Genomic DNA, 24,703 nt, shown 5'->3' with positions numbered 1-24,703 from the left:
ATCCATCCAAGGGTTTAACCTGCGCCTAAGATATACCACAGAATAAACAGAGTTGTCTCCTCAATTAACTTTCTAAAGGCCAATAGCCTAGATGAAGCTAAAACTGGCTTTTAGGAGCAACTGTGTGTTGGTTACCAAGGAGCTTAATTATAAGCACTGAGAAAAGAAAAACTAAACAGAATTTTTTTGGTTCAATGACACAACATGGACATATCAAGTTTGATGAAAAGTTCTTAACTCATGTTCTAAATGGTAGCACAATTCCAAAGTGATAAAAAGGTAAAAAACAAAACAAAAACATAAAAACCAAAGCAAAAACAGGACACATAATTGAAAGTAACATGAGGTAGAAGAGTCTGTCTCCCCCCGCACCCCAAAGACGTTGGTACAGGAATACCAAAGATGTTATCCAATAACCTGATCAGTTGTTCTCCCAGTAAAGAGTGAAATAAGTGAATGGGGCCAAATGTAGAAATAAAACAATTAGGCTAAACACAGTAAGTTACTTTTATATGGAATTACTTTTATAGGGCATGATAAAACGATCGATGGCTACGCCTGAAAAGAAAAACAACTTCACTGAAGGTTCATATGTTACAGCATTTTTATGTTTTCCCATATTTTCCATTGTTTATTTCTATAAATAGCTGAGACTCTCTACTTACATGTCCTATAACATGAATTCACTTTTCAGCAACAGTTGGCAATGACAACCATGACTACCCATTTGCTTGTTATAATCGTGCTGAAAAGAATTAAGTTTAAGAGAATTCTACACCTTCAAAGCTATTTTTACCCAGTGTCTTCTTCTGAATATTAGTTCAATGAAATGTTAACACAACTATTAGGAGAAGAGGGGCCAATAGTCAAATAACGTAGGGGAAACACTGGGTTGAACTAAATTCAACAGCTTCTCCATGGTGGGCATACTTTCATAAGTCTTTAACATGTTTACATTTCCAAGAAGAAATGGGTAATATAGTATTTTGCACACTTACTTGATCACCTTTTTAATGCAGCATCTCAAAGAACAGTGATTTAGAAACAATAGACATCCCAAGTCCCTCACAGCAATTTCAAATACAAGCACATGTGCGTGCACACACGTGCACACAGACACACGTTCTTATCAGTAGAAAATCCCCCCACCCAATCCCTGGGCCATATTCTACCACCTTCAGAAGGTCCAGTTCATTGCACAGGATGAACAGTTTAGAAACGTTTGATATCCTAACTCTTAGGATTGACTTATTGCTTATATTGAAACAGATTTATCATACTGGATCTGTAAGTTTTCCTTCATCTATGTGCTTTAGAACTTGTCTCTAATTCTCAGAAAATGTTTAAGAAATATTCTTTTGCATGTAAGATAGATATAGATAATGCCCTGACAGAATAACAAATTTTCAATATCCATTCTAAAACAATGTCCTCTTTAAGCCAAAAGATGAGAAATAGGCACCCTCCGTCCTATCTTCTTCAGCTCCCATGTGAACTCACTCTGCTGCTGAAGAAAAACCAGACCAATTTATACTCCACTTAGCCATGTGCATGTATGTGTGGATGTGTTAGGGAATGGTGTATTTCTTTTCTTTCCTGTTCTTTCCCTATACCCCTCTAGCCTATTTCTAATAAAAAATAAAATAGAACTTAAAACAAAGATATACATGATTTCTCAGGGTATTGAAAATAATCAGAGCAATCAAACTATGAAGAACACAGATTTTCTATGTCTAGTATGCAAATGCATGTAATGGAAAGACATATAAAAGTATATATACGTTTAGAAAATCAGGACTAAAGAGAAGAAAACCACAAGTACAGCAAACTAGTTACTGAGACTATAAATCAAATTAGGTTCTGAACTCTCTGACAGAAGGGCAATAGAGAAATACAATCACAAGTTTTCATTACTGGACTCAATGCAATTCATCTTTCCCTCCCTCCCTTCTCTCAGTCTGAGTCTATACACACATGTATGTTACCTCTACAGATATAAACATGTAAGAGTTTATATACAATTGTAATTTTTAATTCTGTATTTCCTAATTTTCCAAAAGCTAATCTATCTTTGGATAAAGGTACATGTGTGAAAGCCTTCTGTGGCATCAAAAAAGAACACATTACAAGTGTGGTTAGAAAACACAGATTGGGAAAATCCAGCTCATGATGTATTTCCAAATGCTACCTTCACAATGAAGCTTTCCATTTTGCTTCTGACACCTCCTGTGTGTAGAAACATACTGACTGCTAGAAGGTTTTCAGGTGAGACTTGAGAGCTAATACTATATAGCATTCTTCTTTGCATCACAGTGCTAGGAACATGGTTGGCATGCTGTGTATTTGGGTTGAACAAATGAAAGAATCAATAGTCTACCAAAGCAATCAGGTGACAAAGAGTCTCACTAAATACCCACTTAGTCATAAATGCTGGGTCAGTACTAGAGAATGGGATTTAAGGTGATGTCTCTACCATCTTACACTAACCACCTGAATATCAGGTACCCCCACCCAGACACGCTCACTAAAGAATGAAGGCTATGGCACATGTAAATTGGCAGCCAGATCAGCCTTCAGCGTTGTCTTGCTTAGACCATTTTTTTTTCAACTTTGAATCAGTTGCCAATATTTAAAATAAAGGCATTTCATGAGATTTGGTTGGTGCGCTCCTCTTAAATTAGAAGCCTGGCAACCCCACACCCAGAGTTATTCAAAACAACACAAAGTGACACCCAAAAAGCCATTGCTCCCTTCAGACAGGGCATCTGTTTCCAGGTTAACTGCATCACTCCCCAGGCTTCTGTGCTTAGTCAGCTTCACCCATTTGCTTCCATTCCTGTTTCACTGCAGGAATCTGATTTTTTAAACTCAAACCAGTTATGATAGTGTGTCCAAGTCTCAATTTTGGTAATTACTAGCAATGCAACCTTGAGCTAGTAATTTATCCTCATGGAGTTTCAATTTCATCACCTATAAAGCTGTGAAAGTAATCCCCTGCCATATCACAGGACAGCTGTGAGAAGTAAATGAGATTATACATGAAGAAGCTTCGTAAACAATAAAGGCCACATGTACATAAAGTATTATTTTCTTACTAAAGCTCTAATATGTAAAAAACTGATCTGTAAAGTGTAACATATTCCTGAACAAAATTTAAAGTCCTAATAGGTAGGAAAAGCAACTGCAAACGTTAACAGTGATTTAGATGTACAATTAAAAACCAGTGAATGTTCGCACGCAAGCAGAGAATACGTCATCAGACTTGGGGATATTTCTATCCAATCCATTTGTGCTAAAGACAATTTAATCCAATGTAATATATTTTAAATGTCAATTTACATTATTCAAAGACAGAGAGCCAACAGGATATGTATTTCCAGATAGAAAAAAATATTTGCTTTCAGAATAATAAATTTTAAACATTTAATGTTGTGTTATAAAAAAACTAGGCTTAATTTTATAATAAAGAATTATAGAATTAAAATCTAAATATCACTTTTACCTAAAATTTTATGGTAAAAGCCTTGATTTTAAATGTATGTTTGTATTCTGTATTAATTTTTGTTTTGTTTCAGTAAAATTCTCTTGAATATGTGTATACTCAATTTTAAAAATTGGACCCCTCTATTCTGAATAAGTTTTCAAAAAATAATTCCTATTCACAGAATATAAGTGAAAATTCTAGTTTTGTGCTTTCCTTCTTCCTAGGGCTACATCTCATTCCTTGACTTTGTTTCTCTTGTCTAGTAATGGGGATGGTTACCCAATTCTGAATCCTTACTATCTAAATATATTTGAATTAAACTGGAATGTACAGGGTGCCTGGGTGGCTCAGATGGTTAGGCGTCTGCCTCCGGCTCAGGTCGTGATCCCAAGGTCCTGGGATCGAGTCCCACATTGGGTGCCCTTCTCCTCAGGGGGCCTGCTTTTTTCCTCTGCCTCTACCCCTCTCTCTCTCTCTCATGAATAAATGAATAAAATCTTTAAAAAGTAATAAACTAAAATGTACAGGACTAAAGGAAGAACCGGGACTTCAGAATGAACCTCACTTATTCTGCTCTTGGGTTTGGATTAGATTTTTGCACTCTTTCAAAATATATGCTCATGAGAAATGTGCTAAATATGTTTGATATTGTAGGGGTATTACCACACACATTATGCAAAACAACTATGCTATCATGTATTAATGTATTCCTATGCAACAAATAGATTTCCCTTTGGCCAATTTTTTTCATTACCGAATACTGGGGCATCTCATTTACTTGATGGACTTTATTAACTTGATCAAAATCCATTGTTAGAATGAACCTTACTTTCATTTAACAACAAATCTCTTGCACTCTTTTCTCTGGATCTTTACAGAGTTTTGGCAAACATGATTGTACCCTTCGACAATATATTTTTATATTAAAAAAAAGTTGCTTTTCGTAGTTTCCATTGTGCTTTCTGATATATTTCCATTTGAAGCATCACTAAAAACTATTAAATATTAAATGCAAGCGTTTGTTATTTTTTTTAGCCATGATAATTACTATGTATTAAGTACTTATCTTGAACAGGGGGACTTACGTAGGAAGTCACTGAATCCTGTTAACCCTGTGAGATATATAACATTAGTTTATAAATGAGGAAAATGAAGTTCAGGAAAGGTTAAGTAAATTAATCACTGCCTCATAGCCTGTAAACTAAGAGACAGAATTACAATCCAAGTTTTTCAGGTCCCAAAGACCCCAAATCTTTCTAAATAATACTTCCAATCAAAGCCCCAAATGTTTTCCAAGCAATTATCACTGTCCTCAGGGAGAAATACACTCCCTAAAACTGATAATGGACACAGATCCTTATATAAATAGATGCTGAAAAAAATCTCTCAAGATTTATGAGCCAATTTTGAAGGCAGTATAAATTATGTGAGTTGAGATAAAACCCATAAAGATGACTGGATTCAGTGATTGATATGTGCCATACCATCATTATTTACAAGATATATTATAACCTAACATAAAAATTTCTTCCAATTCATTTGTTTAATCAAAAACAGAAAAGACTAATTATAAAGAAACTTTTTATAACCTATTTAGTTTTTCCAGTCTAGTACAAAGCTTATAGTGACGATTTAAATCTCACTTTGTAAACTAAATCCAAAAATCATATTTATTTTACTATATTTTCTCTTAGACACATTTTATAAATCATTTTATTTATTCATGAGTTTAGAAAGAATAATGCTTCACTCAAGGACCTAACATTTTAGTCATAAATATCATTTTTAAAGAGTGTAAATTAGTAAATAGTAATATTTTTCATGAACATATATTTTGAAAGAGTGCAAAATCTAATCCAAACCCAAGAGCAGAATAAGTGAGGTTCATTCTGAAGTCCCGGTTCTTCCTTTAGTCCTGTACATTTTAGTTTATTATTTTTTTAAGATTTTATTCATTTATTCATGAGAGACAGAGAGAGAGAGAGGGGTAGAGGCAGAGGAAAAAAGCAGGCCCCCCTGAGGAGAAGGGCACCCAATGTGGGACTCGATCCCAGGACCTTGGGATCACGACCTGAGCCGGAGGCAGACACCTAACCATCTGAGCCACCCAGGCACCCTGTACATTCCAGTTTAATCCAAAGATGGCAACCAAGAGAAAACACAGATTTTAGAAATAAATGTCCCTATGCTTCAGGTTATTTATATTTATGCATTAGTCCATTGAGTCATTCTTTTATATATACTATTTGCTTCCAAAAAATGATTAATAGGCATGCAATCAGGTTGCTAAAATTAAGAAGCAGTTGCAGAGTTTGAATGTTAGGTTTGTGTCAGCCTACTGGTAGCCAACAGATAAAGCAAAGGAATGATACCTACTCCTATACAGCCAAAAATACCTCTCCAGCTTGTCATTTTTTAAAATATTTCAGATTTCTGTAGCATCTATAAACATTACATCTTCAAGGCTAGTGCTGATTGCATATAAAACACACAGATAATATTAATGATATATAGGTAACATTCAAAAGTTATCACAAGCAGCAGTTAGTATTTAAAAAAAAAAGCTGACACAAATGTGTTGGTGATAGAAATATTCTAACTTAACACAGACAGATTAAATTCATTTCTACTTGTTCCAGAACCATATTTGACTCCCAGTCAGTGCACCCAGACTAAATTATTACACTTGGATTTACAATAACTTAAATAATCTGTATCTGAGTGAAAAGTTAACAAATAACTGCTTATTTTTAGCCTTTATGATGTATTTAGTGTATAGTGAACACCATACCAGGGCCTTAGGGGTAAAAAAAAAAAAAAAACAGGAGAATCAAAAAGTAGTTTCTGCTAAAAAGTTGATATGTTATTGGAGAGGTAAGAATACTTGCTTTGCCTTGTGCATTGCTATTAGGAATATCATGTGGTGCAACTGATAGGGGAAACAGTACAGAAGTTTCTATTTAAAAAAAAGGCAAATATAGAATTACCAGCAATTCCACCTCTGAGTATATACCCAAAAGAATTACAAACAGGGGCTCCAACAGATATTCATATATCAATATTCATGTCAGCAATATTTACAAGAGTCAAAAGTTACCCCAAATATCTCATTGGATAAACAAATATCTTATTGGATATCTCAATAGATAAACAAATTATCTCATTGGATAGCTCAATGGATAAACAAGTATCTCACTGGATAGTTCAATGGATAAACAAGTATCTCATTGGATAAACAAAGTGGCATATAGATACAATGAAATATTAGTTAAGGCCTTAAAAATTAAATACTGACACATGCTAAAACATGGTTACAGTTTGAAGGCACTATGCTAAGTGAAATAATCTAGACACAACTGGAAAAATATTTTATGGTTACACTTCTATAAAGGGACCTAGAGCAAATTCATTGAAAATAGAATGGTGGCCACTAGAATATGGGAGAGAAAGGATTAGGGAGGTATTAAGGGATAGGGAATTTCAGTTCTGAAAAAGGAAAGCTTTGCAGATGATGTTGAACAATGTGAATGTATTTAATGCCTCTGAACTGCATACCTAAACATGGTTAAAATAGGAAATTAGGTCATATTTTACTACACCTAAAAAATACTTGGGGTGCCTGGGTGGCTCAGTCAGTTCAGCGTCTGCCTTCAGCTTAGGTCATGATCCCAGAGTCCTGGGATCGAGCCCCACGTTGGGCTCCCTGCTCAGCGGGAAGCCTGCTTCTCCCTCTCCCACTCCCCCTGCCTGTGTTCCTGCTCTCATTATCTCTCTCTCTCTGTCAAATAAATAAATAAAAATATTAAAAAAAAATACTTGGGGCACCTGGGTGACTCAGTCAAGTGGCTGACTCTTCATTTCAGCTCAGGTCATGATCTCAGGGTCCTGGGATGGAGCCCTATGTTGGGTTCTGTGCTCAGAGCAGAGTCTCCTTGAGGATTCTCTCTCCCCCTCTTCTACCCCACTCCCCCAACCCCTCCATAAAATAAAAAAATCTTAAAAATGCTTGGTTCATTCTTCTGATGTATTTTTTTTTTTGCTTTCATTGATTTTCATTTGTCATTCCCTCGCTTTGAAAGTATCACTTAGTTTTGAATGTGTTCCTTCTGTCCAACCAGAAAGCCAAATAAAATGGGAAGTTCCTATCTTCTATTTCCTATTATATTTCCATTTCCATTGCATTCTACCCCATAACCAAATACAGCTGTGGTTCTCAAACCTGACCTATTTAAAAAGCAGAGTCCAAGGCCACGCCAGAACTAAATAATCAGAATTTAAGAATCATGCTCAATAATTTCTTTTTAAACTCCCCAGTAATTCTCATTATAAACTTCAATAAGAACCACTTTAGTATTTTATTTGGTATCTCAGGTGAATGCTGACAGACAAACTGATTTTCCGGGGCTGTTGAAATACCACATTCTAATTCTCTCATTAAGAAATACACACATTTAGGAATAGGGAAAACTTCTAAGATTCCTTTCCATACTGAGTAATATAATATGAAAGCTTGCACTGTCTTTCATCCACTACCTAGACTCTTGTGTTTGGCAAAAAGAAATAATATATTCACCCTACACCTAAGGCCTTTATAAGAACAGCATGGTTCCAGAAAGTCTAATAATCTCCACTGATCCATAAAATTTGATGGCAATATCATTATAAATCCATCCTAAACTGTAATTCCCTTTAATATATGCATAAATTATATATTCTAGTCACAGTGTATAAGGTTGAAATTCTTAGGCTGATATAAGAAAATATACCTATTTAATGTATGAGGGCCTTGCCAGAAAATATGTTTATATTGACCCAGGATCTTCTTTTACATGGAAGAAAAAAATCTTATAAAAAACAAATTATCTTTAAAAGTTCTAGAATACATTAGAAAACTATCTAAGGGAAAAATATTACCAATTACATGGGCATAGACCCTGTGGTTTCTTCTCCTCTAAACTCACTTTTCACATAAACATCGAATATATTTTCTTAATACACAACCTTAAGTCAGTCTTGTAATTAAAACAGCATGAACAAGGTGCCAATTCTTCAGGTCTTTAACTGTTACAACCAAGTTTAAACTCCTTAGTCTAGCATTTAAGTTCACCAAGGTTTGATAACAAATATTTTAGGTACTGCCATGACCACACTGTATTTCAGTTGTTTGTTACAACAAAGTCATAATTACAAGACGCCAAAGAAACTGAGATGGATTCCATTCTCCACTTATTCTTTCCTTTATATGATACCCAGTAATGCCCAGATTTCCCCTGCATTCTTCCTGCCTGCTATGTGATGTTGGGGTTCTGTGCATGTATGAACTTGGCTGCAGAGCTAGAGCTGTTCTCAGTAATGAGAGAATGAGTAAGGACTGCCCTTGCTGTATATAAAACCAAGTCTTCGAGAACCTGCCAGGGTGCAAGAGAAGGCATTTCCATCCTTCAATTGCTTCCCTGATGGCAGAAAAAGGGGTCCCATATGGCATCCAGTCACAACTCTTACATTAGGTCTCCTGCCATCTCTTTTAGAAATGTAATTTCTAAACAATCTTTAAAGCAGGCATAATTTGGGGCACCTGGGTGGCTCAGTCATTTAAGCATCTGCCTTTGGCTCAGTCATGATCTCAGGGTCCTGGGATCAAGCCCCATGTTGAGCTCCCAGCTTAGTGGGGAGTCTGCTTCTTCCTCTCCCTCTGCCCATGACTTATGCTCTCACATGCTCTCCCCCTCTCTCTCTCTCTCAAATAAATAAAATTTTTAAAATAAAGCAAACATAACTTTTAAACCAGGAGTACTTCAATAGAGTTTACACATGACATTTGTTCTGCTGACATTTTGCAGATGTGCAACTTATCTTTCAAAGGAGGCACAAATATCTTAGCATACCTTGCTTAAACAGACAATCATGGTTTTAAAAATCATATCTACAGTCCATAAGAGAAAAATTATATAGAGAGTCTCAGGCTCCACTTGGGAGATATTCCTGAGGTCACCCACAATATCAACTAACCTTCCTCACAGTTGTTCATATTCTTCTTCTTGAGCTCTAGTAATTGTGGTCTGTGTTTCTTAGACTTATACCTTCCCAACTGCATATTTACATTCATTCTCCATTTTCTACCTGGACACCCTTCATTGCATTCTCTACCTCGTGATATGTTTCTTTTTTTGAAGGTCTTCCTCAGTTTCCCCCACTTCGTGGTGCTTTCCTTTGCCCTTCCTACTGGAAATGAGCACCCCCCATCTTTGAATTCTCATTGCATTTTATTTATGCTCCCTTTAAGTCAAATAAACATCCTTGCACCACAGAAGTTTGAATACAGATTTAATATCCTTTGTCAGATTATAAACTCACTGAGAACAGAAATCTTGTATCATTATCTTTGATTAACCCATACCAATATCTCATTAATTTCAGTCAACTTACCAACTAAGAAGCTACTCTTAAGATGATTTTAAGTGCATTTTTGGTTAAAAATAGCACAAAACTAAAAAATGGGCAGAAGACATGAACAGACATTTCTCCAAAGACATACAGATGGCCCATAGACACATGAAAGGATGGAAAACATCATCAGGAAACTGCAAATCAAAACTACAATGAGATATCACCTCACACCTGTCAAAATGGCTAAAAACAACATAAGAAACTACAGGTGTTGGCAGGGATGTGGAGAAACGGAAACACTCTTCTTGCACTGTTGGTGGGACTACAAACTGGTGCAGCTACTCTGGAAAACAGTATGGAGGTTCCTCAAAAAAATTAAAAATAGAACTACCCTATGATCAAGTAATTGCACTACTGGGTATTTACCCCAAAACTACAAAAGCATGAATTCAAAGGGATACACCCACCCCTATGTTTATTGCAGCATTATTTACAATAGCCAAATTATGGAAGCAGCCCAGTGTCCATCGATTAATGAATAAAGATTATATATATATATATATTACATATATATATATATATAATGGAGTATTCTTCAGCCATAAAAGGGATGAAATGTTGCCATTTGCAACAATGTGGATGGAGCTAGACATTATAATGCTAAGCTAAATAAGTCAAAAGCCAAATACTTTGATCTCATGCATATGTGGAATTTAAAAAACAAAAACAAGGAGAAAAAAAAGGACAAACCAAGAAACAGACTCTGAACTATAGGGAACAAACTGATGGTTACCAGAGGGGAGGTAGGTAGGAGAATGGATGAAATAGGTGATAGGATTAAAGAGTACACTTATCATGATGAAAAAATAATACAATAAAATACAATAAAAAATAAAGTTAAATTTTCCTGAAAAAAAAAAATCTAAAATACCCATAGTGGCAGTCAGCTTTTGGATTTTAATACTATGTATTATGCTACTTGAGAATCAACTATACATTTTATTGTATGTATATTTTATAGTGTCTAGTACATAACGGTTATTCGATTAATGCTAAACATACACAGATAAGAAAAAAATAGCACAAAACTGGACCATGAATGAATATAGTGGTAACTGATACATTTTCATAAACTGAGCTAAGGGAACTCTGCTGTCTGTAACAATACATATAGAATCTTTTCAACTCCATCCTTTTGATGTATTTATTACGTATTCCACTTGCTTTAACTCCTGTTAGGTTCAAGGCCTATAATCATTAGGTCTCTTGTGACTTCACTGTTCTATCTAAAAAGCAGTAAGATACTGCAACCCCTAGATAGCAAGCACCTGGAATTGGCTTATTTTGATTATCATACTTGATAACAGTATCTCTGAAAGCAGTACACAATGAAGAAATTAAATCATAGAAAATTTCTAATATTTCAGAGTCAACATTTCGTGGTCATTGTTTTCCCCTTCCTCAAACCATTCCATTATCTATAATTATCTTACTTATTTACTTGTATGTTGTCTTTTTTCAACAACATATACTCAGCCATCCCACTGCCACTAGAATACAGTCTCAGAGCAGGGAATCTACTATCTGGGTTAAAAATAGTGTCTGCACATAACAAACCATTGTGTAAATCTTGAATGAGTGTATAGTATCATTAAAACTTTTTTAAAATTATATTTTAAAGACAATGAAATGCTATTTTTATTCTGGAGGCACAATATGTTTTTAAGTTTAAACAATCCAAACAAGCAATCTGACAATGGTTCTTAACCCAGGCAAGAGGAGGAGGAATCACAAGGAGCTTTTATAGTATACACACAGGTGATCTGGATTTAGAGAGTCTAAACTGGGGGCTGGATGTGCTATGTGTCAGCATGTATTTTTAATAGCTCCTTGAGTGATTTGTTTTCAGAATTCAAACCCAGAACCCAAGCTCTCAACAGTTGTGTCTTCCCCTATTCACTGAATCACCCCCAGCCTTTTAGTCTCCCTTCAGCAGCAAGCAATGCCAGGCCACCATAATTGACTTTCACCCATATGCAAAGTACAGCATATACAGACACAGAGTCCTGGTCCTGACATCAGGAAAGCTAAAGCCAAGAGTTCCAGACACACTGGCTAGATTGTCTTTCCAGACCCTGGATCTGTTGGGTTTTGCCTGCTTAAAGATATCACAGATGGCAGGTGACTACTTCCCCAGACACATTCTACCAGGTCTCCCTGGGACCACACAACACCTTAAAGAGTTGGAGACCTCATGAACCCCTCTCCTCTGAAGCAGTGCTAAAAAGGGACCAGTTCCTTTTTTCTGACTGGGTGTCCTGCAGGGCACATATGTCTGAATGAGGAGCAGTTAAGGGTTGGGATTAAGAACAGGAGTTTGGGAGCCAAATTGTTAGGTGATTCTGATGGCTACCCAAGATTAAGAAGAGCTTCAGAGCCTTTGATATTTCTAGACTAAATCAAGTTGTATGCCAACCTCTCCTCCAACACATTTTTGGAGAGTTCCAAGTAGCAAGCCAACCTTGGAAAGAGGTTGCAAAAGGACAGTCTAAGAGGTAATGGGGGGAAAGTACATATGCCTCAGAATCTCTGAACACCAGTTGCCTAATATTTCAAGATGAAGAAATGATGCAAATTTTTCAATTAATTTAAAAAAAATTCCTCAAGTATTTTACATATAGTAAGTGCCAAATTGATTTTTACATTCCACTACATATAAATAATGACAATATTAACATGAAATTACATCCTTTGCAAAAATAAAACATGAAAAATTTAGATGTAAATTTTAAAGTGTACAAGAAAGTACATAATTTTCAAATTCTTTTACGGGAACAATGTGCACCCCTGGGTCCTAGTTAGAGTTCCCTTTTCCATGTATAATATGGAAAGTTCCATCATATTAAAGAGCTCTCTCTATATATATATAAACTTAAGCATGTGAACAAAGTTAAATTATTAGAATTAATTTAAAATTAGCATATACTATGATGCTTCACAACTTTAATTAAGCTAACAAGATTACTGACAAAGAATTTTAACTAGCCAAAGGAGCTTTTAAAAACTTCCAAAGCTGATTCAAGTGCCTGGGTGGGTCAGTTGGTTAAGCGGCCTACTCTTGATTTCAGATCAGGTCTTGATCTCAGGGTCCCCAAATTGAGCCCTGCATTGAGCTCCGCCCTCAGCAGGGGGTCTGCCTGAGATTCTCTCCCTCTGTCCCCTTCAAATAAATAATGTTTTTTGCCCTGCGTGTGTGCACCTAATCTCAGCTGGTCCGCCCGAGACCCCCTGAGCGCCAACCCTATTCCCCCGCGTGGTCCCATTTCCGCTCCAACAAGATGAAAGAAACTATCATGAACCAGGAGAAACTCGCCAAGCTGCAAGCACAAGTGCGCATTGGTGGGAAAGGAACTGCTCGCCGAAAGAAGAAGGTGGTTCATAGAACAGCTACAGCAGATGATAAAAAACTTCAGTTCTCCTTAAAGAAGGTAGGGGTAAACAACATCTCTGGTATTGAAGAAGTGAATATGTTCACAAACCAAGGAACAGTGATCCACTTTAACAACCCCAAAGTTCAGGCATCCCTGGCATTGAACACTTTCACCATTACAGGCCATGCTGAGACAAAGCGGCTGACAGAAATGCTACCCAGTATCTTAAACCAACTTGGTGCAGACAGTCTGACTAGTTTAAGAAGACTGGCTGAAGCTCTGTCCAAACAATCTGTGGATGGAAAAGCACCACTTGCTACCAGAGAGAATGATGATGAAGTTCCAGATCTTGTGGAGAATTTTGATGAAGCTTCTAAGAATGAAGCAAACTGAATTGAGTCAACTTCTGAAGAAGATAAAACTTGAAGAAATTACTGGGAGCTGCTATTTTATATTATGACTGCTTTTTAAAATTTTGTTCATGGATCTGATAAAATCTAGATCTCTGATATTTTTAAGCCCAGGCCCCTTGGACACTGCAGCTCTTTTCAGTTTTTGCTTATAATACAATTCATTCTTTGCAGCTAATTAAGCTGAAGAAGCCTGAGAATAAAGTTTGAAACAAGGTTAATAAAGTTAAAAAAATAAAATAAAAAAATGTTTTTTAAAAATTTCCCAAAACTGAACAAGTCAAAGGTGTTAGGTCAGAGAAGGACTACTAGAAAGTTACAGGAAGGAGATGAGAGCAATCACAAGTGCAAAAATTAGAGCAATTTGGGGACCTTGAAAGGCAAATAGTTCTACCTAAGTAGTCCAGTAAGACAAGTTTATTAGAGCAGAGGGCAAAAACAGGTATTTGTATTAACATAAACTCTAAAAACTCCAAACAAAGGAACATATTTAATGAAGCAAAAAATAAAGTATTTGTATTGAGAATAAATTAAAGCATCCTCCCTAAACATTTATTGGAAAATGCACTCAAGTGGAATAATTCCTTCACCAATATTTCTGAATTCTGTGTTAATATGCAAAAGCATATTATACTTTTATCAGGTCTATCTACGATCAGATATTCTTCACAGTCCCCTTGATTATGTTTATACTGTTGGTAGATTTTATACATATATATATATATATGCATATATATTTTTTAAGCTTGATCTTTTATATATATATGCATATATATATATTATTTTTAAGCTTGATCTTCCTTCTGTAATTTCTCCTAGTGCCATGGTTATATTTCAGCTCATGTCAGTTTCTGTGTGGAAAATGTTGACCCTCTTCCTTTATCCCTGACTCATAATTCCAGCCTCAGCTCAGATGCATCACTCTGTTTAGTCTTTGTTGACAACCCCAGAGTTAGAGTACTTTGTTCTATAGCTCCCTATATGCACTATTATATTAATAATGAAGCACTGTTATGAAGTTGCTCTTCACTAAATTCTTTAGCAGAAAAAAAAATTGTTTTTATTATCTCCATGGTTTACGAAAGGGCCTGATATAAATTAGACACTCCGTAGTTACCTACTGCAGGAAGCCCATACAGAAAAGCCCTAAAATCTTGCCACTGTGATTAAAATAATGCACTAAGTTCACATTGTGCATTTTAATAAGCAAAACCACAGCAAATATTTTTATTTAGATTTCATCTACATGGCAATAAAAAGCAACCTGTTTGAAGGTATGAAATTCAATCATCCTGTTAGGATTTTATTTGAAAACATGACTATTACTGATACTTATTTTCTTGTTTAAAAACAAAGCATGAGAGACTATGGACTCTGAGAAACAAACTGAGGTTTCTAGAGGGGAGGGGTGGGGGATGGGTTAGCCTGGTGATGGGTATTAAAGAGGGCACGTATTGAATGGAGCACTGGGTGTTATACGCAAACAATGAATCATGGAACACGACATCAAAAACTAATGAATAGCATTACAAGAAATCAATATTCAGCTTTATTAAATCCTGAAATACATATGCATGTATGTATATGTGTGCATGTGTATATTCCTAGAAATCAAAACTGAGATCAAAGTGAGTAGTAATCTTTTTAAAAAAATTTGAGGGCGGAGAAAGAGAGAGCACGTGTGCACGCACACACGAGTGCATGTGAGAGCACAGGAGCAGGAAGGGTAGGAGCAAAGGGAGATGAAGAGAGGGAGAGAATCTCAAGCAGACTGCACTGAGCACAGAGTCCACTGAGGGGCTCGATCCCCCAACCCTGAGGATCACAACCTGAGCCAAAACCAAGAGTCTGATGGTTAACTGACTGCACCACCCAGGTGCCCCTGTAGTTACCTATTTTTAATATAGTAGATTGTGAACATTTCCTGTCAAACTAACCTTATAAAATACTCTTAAAAGTTTTCTAACATCCAACATATGAATATGCTATAAATTAACTGTTCCATTATACTTGGATATTCTTCAAATATATTTTTCAATGAACATTATATATACAAATTTTGTGTATTTTTCTGATTTAGATTAAGAGAAAAAAAATTTTAAACTACTTGGTCATTTTTTTTCAGATTTTTTTTACCTCCTTTTCCATATTTTAAGTATATGATGTCATACTTTATATCTCTTATTTTGTAAACCTCTTGACTGATTTTTAACATTTTTATTTATACGACAGAGAAACAGAGCGCAAGCAGGGGGAGTGGCAGGGAGAGGAAAAAAATGTGGGTCTCAATCCCAGGACCCCGGGATCATGACCTGAGCCGAAGGCAGACGTTTAACCAACTGAGCCACTCAGCTGCCCCACTGACTGATTTTTATACATACAATTTATTTCACTGCTTTTGTGCTTTAACCTTCATATTGGTTGTGTAAGTGATTAAGCTACTATTATGTTTGTATGTACCGGTGAAGTTTTTTCTTAATTTTCTTATTTCTGATTATGGTTCTTCTCTTTCCAAAGAATTCCCCTTAAGATTTCTTGTAAGGCTGGTTTATTGGTGATAAATACTCTCTAGCAAGGTCATAATTCAGATTTAGAGACAGAGATTCCCAAACAAAAGTTAGAGTTCACCACTAAACCAGATCCTTTTTAAAATTAAAACAAAATAGCTTCAAGCTAAAAAAGTAACACTTGCATTTTAATATCTTGCTGTTTTCAGTGACAGTAATTACATTATAGACAGTAAAAGGGAGGATCTTAAGATTTGGCCATTACATCACAGAAAATTATGGCAATAGAGTTCTGAGAATATTATCTAGCTCATTCTATCTCTGATCTTTTACTCCTTCAGATCCTGTATAAATACCATCAAGATTTAAGAAGTAAAGACTTCCTAAAGAGACTGCAAAAATATAATGTTCCTAGGTACACGATAGCAACGTGCACATTAAACTCTAATAGTTTCAAATAAACTGCTAAATTTCAAATAATCTACTTAAAAGAACCCTATTTAATAACAAATAACTTATACAAATAAGGAGATAGCACCAAAAAAATGCTTGAGTAACTAGGCACTTTCAAAGCCACAGAACAAATACAATCTTTGCCTTTTAGAGCTTGCAATCCAGGTAACTATTACTGAGAAATTAACAGTTCAGTTTTGTGACATGGGATCGATGTAATCCAATCCCCACATAATGCCAATGATTTTATTCCTGACCTTCAAAGTTCTCATGAAATGAAACATGCACTGGACATAGAGACTATTTTACATAAAATACAGAAATTTAAGTGTTTACATGTTCAAAATATTAATGAAATATGGGACTATGTATAAAATATGCAGCAGTGTCATTTTTGTCAATAGTGTTTACAACATTAAAATTGTATCAACAGGGGAAATCAAGTCTACTTTTATAAAATACTGGTAAGAACCTGAAGTGATTATAATCCCAAATAATAACAGAAAATAACACTGAAATCCTGTAACAATTTGAAACATTATAAATACTGTCAAATTTAAGTTGATAGCACATTAAGAAAAATGGTAAAAATTTTAATGAGTAAAAAGAAAAACTCAATCACCTATAAAGATCTATATATATTAATTAAAAAGTGAAGAGCACAATTATGTTCACTTTCTACTTATTGGCCCACCTTGGCCTATTATCTCCACAGACCAAAGTAAATAACTGCCACTAGAAAGAGAAGATGAAAGCCTTACATTCTGCAGTTACGACGTGGAAACTGACATGACGATCTTCCAGAAGTAAATCATGAATGTTGTAAGTATATTTGAGAGCAGAGCATAATAGTGGATTTTTTAAACAAAGTATAATTTTTCAATTGAATAGAAGTTGTATTTCTAAAATACTGGCACTCAAATAGGCCCAAAGCCGGTCAACCAACATTATTACTGTGCACAACAGAATTGTCTACAACTCTCTCATACGCAACAGATGATATTTTTAAAACTGGACAAATATTTGACATAAAATGTGTGAGTGGAGGTTTAATATACAGCCTTCAGGTAGAACATGATCTTCTGAGACTATAATCTATTTATGATTTTAACGAATTCAAAGGAATAGAGAGGATAGGAAAGAGCACTAATTTCCTGGATGCCTTCCATAACAGGTCAAAGAAATTGAAACACCTACTCTTAAAACTCAACACCTAAATTGCTACTATTTAGCTTGTAACTTGAGATCTTTAAATCACCTGTAAATAAATATTTATTGACATCAGAAAAAGTCCAGATCTTTATATACATTATTTAACCTAATTCTCTCACTTTAATTAAGTGAGTACTACTATTTGCATTTTAGAGGGAAAGAAATCGTATCCCAAGTCATTAGGTAATTTGTCCAAAATCATGTAAGTAGAGTCAAATACAGATCATTCTCACTCCAAATCTGTGCTTTTATAGTACACCCCACTGCCTACCATATGGAAAAGCATGCACTCGGCAAGACTCTTCATTTAACAATCAATGATGACCAGAAGCCTCAAAGGAAATTCTTCTTTGGTGTATAATGCATTAGGATTCAGTAGCCAATCAACTCACGTCAAACCTTACAACTCTAGATTTTCACTGAGGAAACCCTAGCTTCTCAGGGTAAGGCAGCTGGTCCCAAAGTAATTTGCCTCTAAAAGGAAGTAGTCTATTACCTTCCCTTAAATAATGCAGCATTCAGTTATTATTTCCTGCCAAAGTGACAGTTTAAGCACAAGGCATTAAAAAACTGTTTTCTCCTGTTCTAGCCGTTATTTATTGCCTCATACACTACTTGTCTGGAAGTGATGGATAAATATTTGAAGGGAAAGATGCATCATTCTGGATGCTCCATGAATTTCAAGATGGCTAAAAGTCAAAGTTTAAGGCTCATCTATTTTTAGATTTCTTCCTATAATAAGGTAAAAACAAGCTTTAAGTGTTGTAAAAGACTCTTCTAGTAAAAACAAAAACAAAACTTGGCTTTACCAGTTTCTGTACCAATTTCTAAAGAATAGTTCCTATTCCACTATTTCAAGGCATTTAAGTCTTGTGAAAAATAAGTGTATCTGAAACAATTAGGTTGTCTTTGACAAGATCCTGAGATTGACTTATTCTTTGGATGACGTTCACACATAACAATGAAGCAACCAAATACGGGTACTGTCAACTCAGTTGCATGACAGTAAAACCATAAATTCTACATCAAAAAATATTTCTTAAAAATCAAGATTTGGGGCACCTGGGTAGCACAGTTAAGCATCCAACTCTTGGTTTCTATGCAGGTGGTGATCTCAGGATCATGAGATCAAGCTCCATGTCAGACTCCACGCTGAGCATGGAGGATTCTTGAGATTTTCTTTCCTTCTCCCTCTGCCCCTCCTGCTTGTTCTTTCTCTAAAATAAACAAATCTTTTTTTTAGTCAAGATTTATCATAATACTTGCTAACACTGAGAACTTACTATACTTTGAACCAGGAACTGTGCTAAGAATTTTATATAAATTATTACATTTAATGTGATAGTTCTTCCCCCTGATATCTAGTGCCTCTCCCTCACCTCGTCTTTGCTTAAAATCATCCTAAATGAGGCTTTCCCTTATCTTACTTAAAACTGGAACCCTCTCTTTCCCTGTGTGCACTATTAGCTTTTTATTTTCCTATAATTTATCACTATCATGCAGAATACATGTTTTACAGATTTGTTAATTGCTCATCTTCCCAAATGTGAATGTAATCACCATGAGGGCGTGAATATATATGTTATTCACATCTGTTTTGTTCAGTGCCATAGCCCCAATGCCAATAGTGCATGGTACATAGCAGATACCCAAAAATGTTGAGGTAATGAAAATGTTCAGTCTTTGCAAATATTGCAGATATTAGCCCATTTTCTTGGGGAAAAAAAGGCTGAAGTGATAATGTGACTTACTGAAGTAACTGCTCAAGCAGATTTGTGCACGCTCACAGTTCAATCCTCTCTATTCGCTATACTGCTTCTAGGAAAAGGAATCCTCCCAACTAAAGTTTGTCTCTTTGTTCTACAGATTTATGTTTTTGAATAAATTACAAACATGTCTAGAAATTATAGCAAAGATACACACCTTTTAAATACCCTTCATGACTGGTGCTCTTTTAGAAGGTCATTCACTTTGGATGGGACACAAATGGGGTAGGTGAGGGAGACCAGGGATTAGCTCAGACCATCTGTATTAACCCTGGAAATCAATGTGTTGACAGATGTCACAGCTTGTTTTCCCTCATACCCAATAACCTTACTGTCATGAAACATTTGCTGAGACAAAAAAGATAAGTTATATACAATATTTAAGCTTAATGTAGGACTTTATATGAAAAATAGTGAAACACAGATTTTTAAAATCTTCATACCCCATACAACACATATTTAGTATATACATTCATTCTGTAGTGTTTGTCTTTTTTATTTTTCCATTTATCTTTCCCTCACCCATTCTGAAAATAAAGTCAAGTAATTTGGTTGCCCATCACACACACCACATATACACACTTATTCTTTTTTTCTGCTTTCAAACAATCAGCCACAAAGATTAGTCAGCAGTTGAGGAACTTAAGGAAAACGTATTTTGTCATTGCTAGAACAGAGAGATGGGTTAAATTCAGAAACCACCAGTTCAAAGAAAATATTTTAGCCATAGGGAATAAATGGGAAAAAAAATCATCTAGTTGCTCCTATTTTTCCAAATGACTCTTTTCCTACCACTCCTCTGGAGTGACAAAGTTATAACAACATTGATGGGGATTTTAAGACTGGAATTGTATAGTTAATATAGTTGAGTAACTCTTTAGAAAGACAATTTGACAAAACTATTCTATTCTTTTAATATAAATGCTTTTTCACTCTCGATGGAATGAGATATGGAATACTGTGGAATAAATCAGAAGATCTGACCAGATAAAGAATATATAACCAAGAGAGACAAAGAATCTCACAAAGGATATTAACAATATGTGAAGAATCTATGGGAAGTGAAAATGGTACTCCCTAGACAATTAGTCACACAAAAGCATCATCATGCCATGGTGAGCTCTTCTGGAGTGGTAAGTGTAAGGCAGAACCAAAAATAAATTCAAACATTCTGAAAATGCAAGTGGAAGGGTTTCTTTACCCAAGGAAACTGGAAATTATGTAACTGAACCCAAAGAAGTTCCACTAGGAAGACTAATTTAGCTTTATGAGGCAGATCCCACCTGAAAACCTACTTGTATACATGTCACAAGAGAACATCCTAGAGATAAGCTATAGCTTCCAATACTGATTATAACTCACCTCCAATTTTCTGTTTATCAAATTATTTAATTAAACATAGAGCTACTAAAGTAACTAATGCAATCAAGTCTGTCCATCCCCTAATCCTATTGAGTTGTTTCTTTAACACTAAGTTATGAATAAGTCAAAAATCTTACTAAAGGTAGTGATTGAGAATACCAAAAAGGCATACAGAATGGAAAAGGAACAGTAAATCATAATCCAAATGTCTGAATATTTTCTTCTACTCCTGTCCTTTTGAGGAGGGAAAATATCTGGAAACAGATATAGTTTATAATCAAATGTATCACAAATTCATGCATAAAGGATATTAGCTTTAAAATGAGTTGAAAATTTAGAACACACATTTTTCTAGAATTAAATGGACATGATGTGATTGATGGTAAAATTACATGACCCAGGTTTTCTCCAGAAAGGAGAACCAAAGAGCTCTTATGTACTCTAAGAGCTATCCTTTGCATCTTCTTGAAAAGGCAAAATACCTAACTAAATATCTAAATAGTGACTTCAGGCAAGTCACTAAATGATAAATAATGAAAGTTATACTTTAATGGAATTTTAAATAATCTTTTATTTCACCAACCATATGAGAAATTATATTTGTGTTGCAGAAATGTGTAGTTCTTTTTAAATGAGTAAGCATTTTATTCACAATGCATTACCTTTCATTTAGGCTACAGGAAAAACTAATTAAAAAGCACTATACCATATATATTTAAAAGTTGCCCCAAATGTCACTCTAAAGCTTTCAATATAATATGCCATCTACCACATTCCTTATGTATATAACATTATGCTAATAACTATCCTTTCAACTTCAGAATTCCAGAGCTAATCAGTCACTTGTGGTCCAGGATGAAGTTGCTCATTTCTTGCCTACTAAGAACTACATGCTTATTTGAACATTGGTTTTGCATACATAAGACTCACGTTGTCTCTATAACATAAATATATACATGGGTATGAAGGGAATATAGGCCCTTTAACAAAAGCCTACAACAGAGATGAAGGACAGTCCCTACAGAAGGGAACTACCATATTTAATATAAAAAGGTGGCGTGGCATGGCATCAGATTTAAAATCGAAGAGAATATAACTTCCTAAAAAAATGAATTTTAATACTTTTAATATAGTATATTATAAACATACTACAGTATAAAAGTACAAGTTCAAAGTATTGTCATACAATTCACTGTAACACTCACTATATTGCATGCAAATTAAAAGTACTTCTGTCAATGCCCCTAAAGAATTACTAAGGCAAATAGGATGAGACCCCAAAAATCAAAGGAAATTCTTCAGCCAATGATCAAGCTATTTATTTCACTCTACTCTGAAACACTGGTGCTGTCTTCCAAAGATAAACTACTCTTAGCACTTGCTGGCCCCTCATCTTAAGGGCATGGTAACTAAAGGTCATATGCCACTAATGAATCAACTGTAGACTCATTTAGGACCCTAAAAACAACTCTCCTGTTTCTAATCTTTTTTCCCCTGCACAGCAAAGGCCATTTTGTTATATAAAAACATAACTGTCCCTAAGTAATAGTACTGCCTCATCTGTGTATGTCATTTGTGGTAAGAATGGTGTGCAGTACATCCAATATTAGCATTTGACTAAAGATTAAAGGATTCTTTAACTTCTATTTAGTAAGATTTAAAAACAAGTTTAAGAACAATTATGTTTTTAATCCTGTCTTTTTTCTCCATCATCATACAAATATTTTAAGGCCAGCTATCAGAAATCTTACAAATACACACAAAGAAAAAATGAGTCCTCTCTCCTGATACACATTCCTTAAAAAGTTCTATGATCATGGTACATAGAAGGAAGAATTAATCTGAGAGTGAGGACAACCAGTATGCCTAAAAAGAAAATCAATGAATGAGAAGAGTGGAGGATGGGCACTCAGAATTCTGTATAATGCAAAATAAACCATGGTTTACTCAGAAAGAACAGTGCTACAAAACATTGGAAGAGGAGGGAATAGCTCTTTTTTTCATACTATGGGAATATCTTGATAAACCAAAATTCAAGGACCAATTGGGAATCAAGATTTCAATTCAACCTCTTCAACTAACTCAAAACATGTTCTTGATTAAGTCATTTAACTTCTTGGGTCCCAATTCTTACATGTAAAATAAGGAGACAGAAATAGACAATCTTTAAGATCATTTTCAACTCTAACACTCTATGCCCTGTATCTTGAAATACTTGAGGAATAAAGAGTTCCTTTATAACACAGGTGTAAGGAGAAAGTTTATTTTTTATAAACTTTCTTGAAATAATTTATTACTTCATTATCCCAGAATTCTATCACAATACAGATATCTGAGATTCGTACTTGTTAATTGGCATATTAAATATAAACTGCCTCAATTTTGAGATCCCTGAGATCAGAGACCATGAACCATGAGTATCTGGGACTAAGGAGGCTTTTAAACTGCCACTTCATGAAATATGAAAGTAAAAGATGGACGCTAATAGCTGTAAATAAATGAATCACCTTTGTTAACTATTCACACTTAAACAATCTGATTTTAATTCTCATATATACAAGGAAATTATGTGTAAAATTTGTGCTTCAAATCAGCTGGGATAAGACCATTATTCAAAAATTAGTATTAATTCTAAATGTCCATTGGAAAGTATGGACAGTAAAAGTAACACTTTTCATTTCTTTAACAGCAAATTTTCAGAAAGAAAAATACTTCATTGGATATATTAAAATTTAAAATTTAAAAATACTAGAATAAGTTAAAGTTTTCTATACTCTGGTGGTAAGGCCTCTACGAACCTGATCAACAATCATGGAAATATTTAACTAGTACAATATATTTAACTAATTCAGAAAATCATGACGTGTGGAAAAGGGTTACTAGAAATAGGGCTTTAAAAATGAAAAGGAAAAATGAAGGCAAAAAAAGAAACTTGAAAGTATCTAATGCACAAAAGCTTCTCTAAACCAATACATTAAAAACCCAATATGCTAATAGAAAATTAGGCAAGAATTTGAATAGGTTAAGTCAAAAATTCTTAATTAAATGTAGTTCAATCTCATTATATCCAAAGAATAGAACTGAAAATAGAATTAGTTGTTTCCATATCTGGCAAATAAAGATGAAACCCATTACAACATTCAGAATTTCTTCAAGGCACAGAAAAATCATACATGTTTGGTACAGTTTTCTGGAAGGCTGTATAGTACATTCAAACTTAAAACTGACTTTAGCTTTTGACCCAGGTCTTTTAAGAAAGTAGTCTCACTTGTTTTGTTTAAATTCTATGTACGAGTGAAATCATATGGCATTTGTCTTTCTCACTTTTTTCATTTAGCATCATATGCTCTAACTCCATCATTGTCCTTCCAAATGGCAAGATTTCATTCTTTTCCATTGCTAAGCAGTATTACATTTTGTGTGTGTTGTATATACACACACACCACTTCTTTATCCATTCGTCAGTAGATGGACACTTGGGCTGTTTACATAATTTGGCTATTGTAGATAATGCTGCTATAAACATTGGGGTGCACGTACCTCTCTGAATTAGTATGTTTTTTTTAAAGATTTTATTTGAGAGAGAGAGAATGTGTGCACTTGTGCATGCACAAGCGCATGCCCAAGTTGGGGGAGAGGCAGAGAGAGAGAATCTCCACACTGAGTGAGGAGCCCAATGGGGGAGCTCAAT

General features: G+C 34.9%; 2 protein-coding genes across 4 annotated transcripts in view; one reads left to right on the top strand and one right to left on the bottom strand.

Annotated features, from left to right (window-relative positions):
• The window catches only part of NAALADL2 (N-acetylated alpha-linked acidic dipeptidase like 2), a 1,313,911-nt gene that overhangs the window by 1,110,112 nt on the left and 179,096 nt on the right, over positions 1–24,703 (bottom strand). The window lies entirely within an intron of this gene.
• LOC113918668 (transcription factor BTF3-like) lies at positions 13,153–13,829 on the top strand. The gene has a single exon (XM_035724329.1). The coding sequence runs from the start codon at positions 13,210–13,212 to the stop codon at positions 13,693–13,695; it is 486 nt and encodes a 161-aa protein (XP_035580222.1). The 5' UTR covers positions 13,153–13,209; the 3' UTR covers positions 13,696–13,829.

Source organism: Zalophus californianus, chromosome 1 (genome assembly GCF_009762305.2).
Source record: "Zalophus californianus isolate mZalCal1 chromosome 1, mZalCal1.pri.v2, whole genome shotgun sequence".
Lineage (NCBI taxonomy): Eukaryota > Metazoa > Chordata > Mammalia > Carnivora > Otariidae > Zalophus > Zalophus californianus.
The sequence above is the reverse complement of the archived record's forward strand: the minus strand, read 5'-3'. Positions and strand labels throughout refer to the sequence as shown.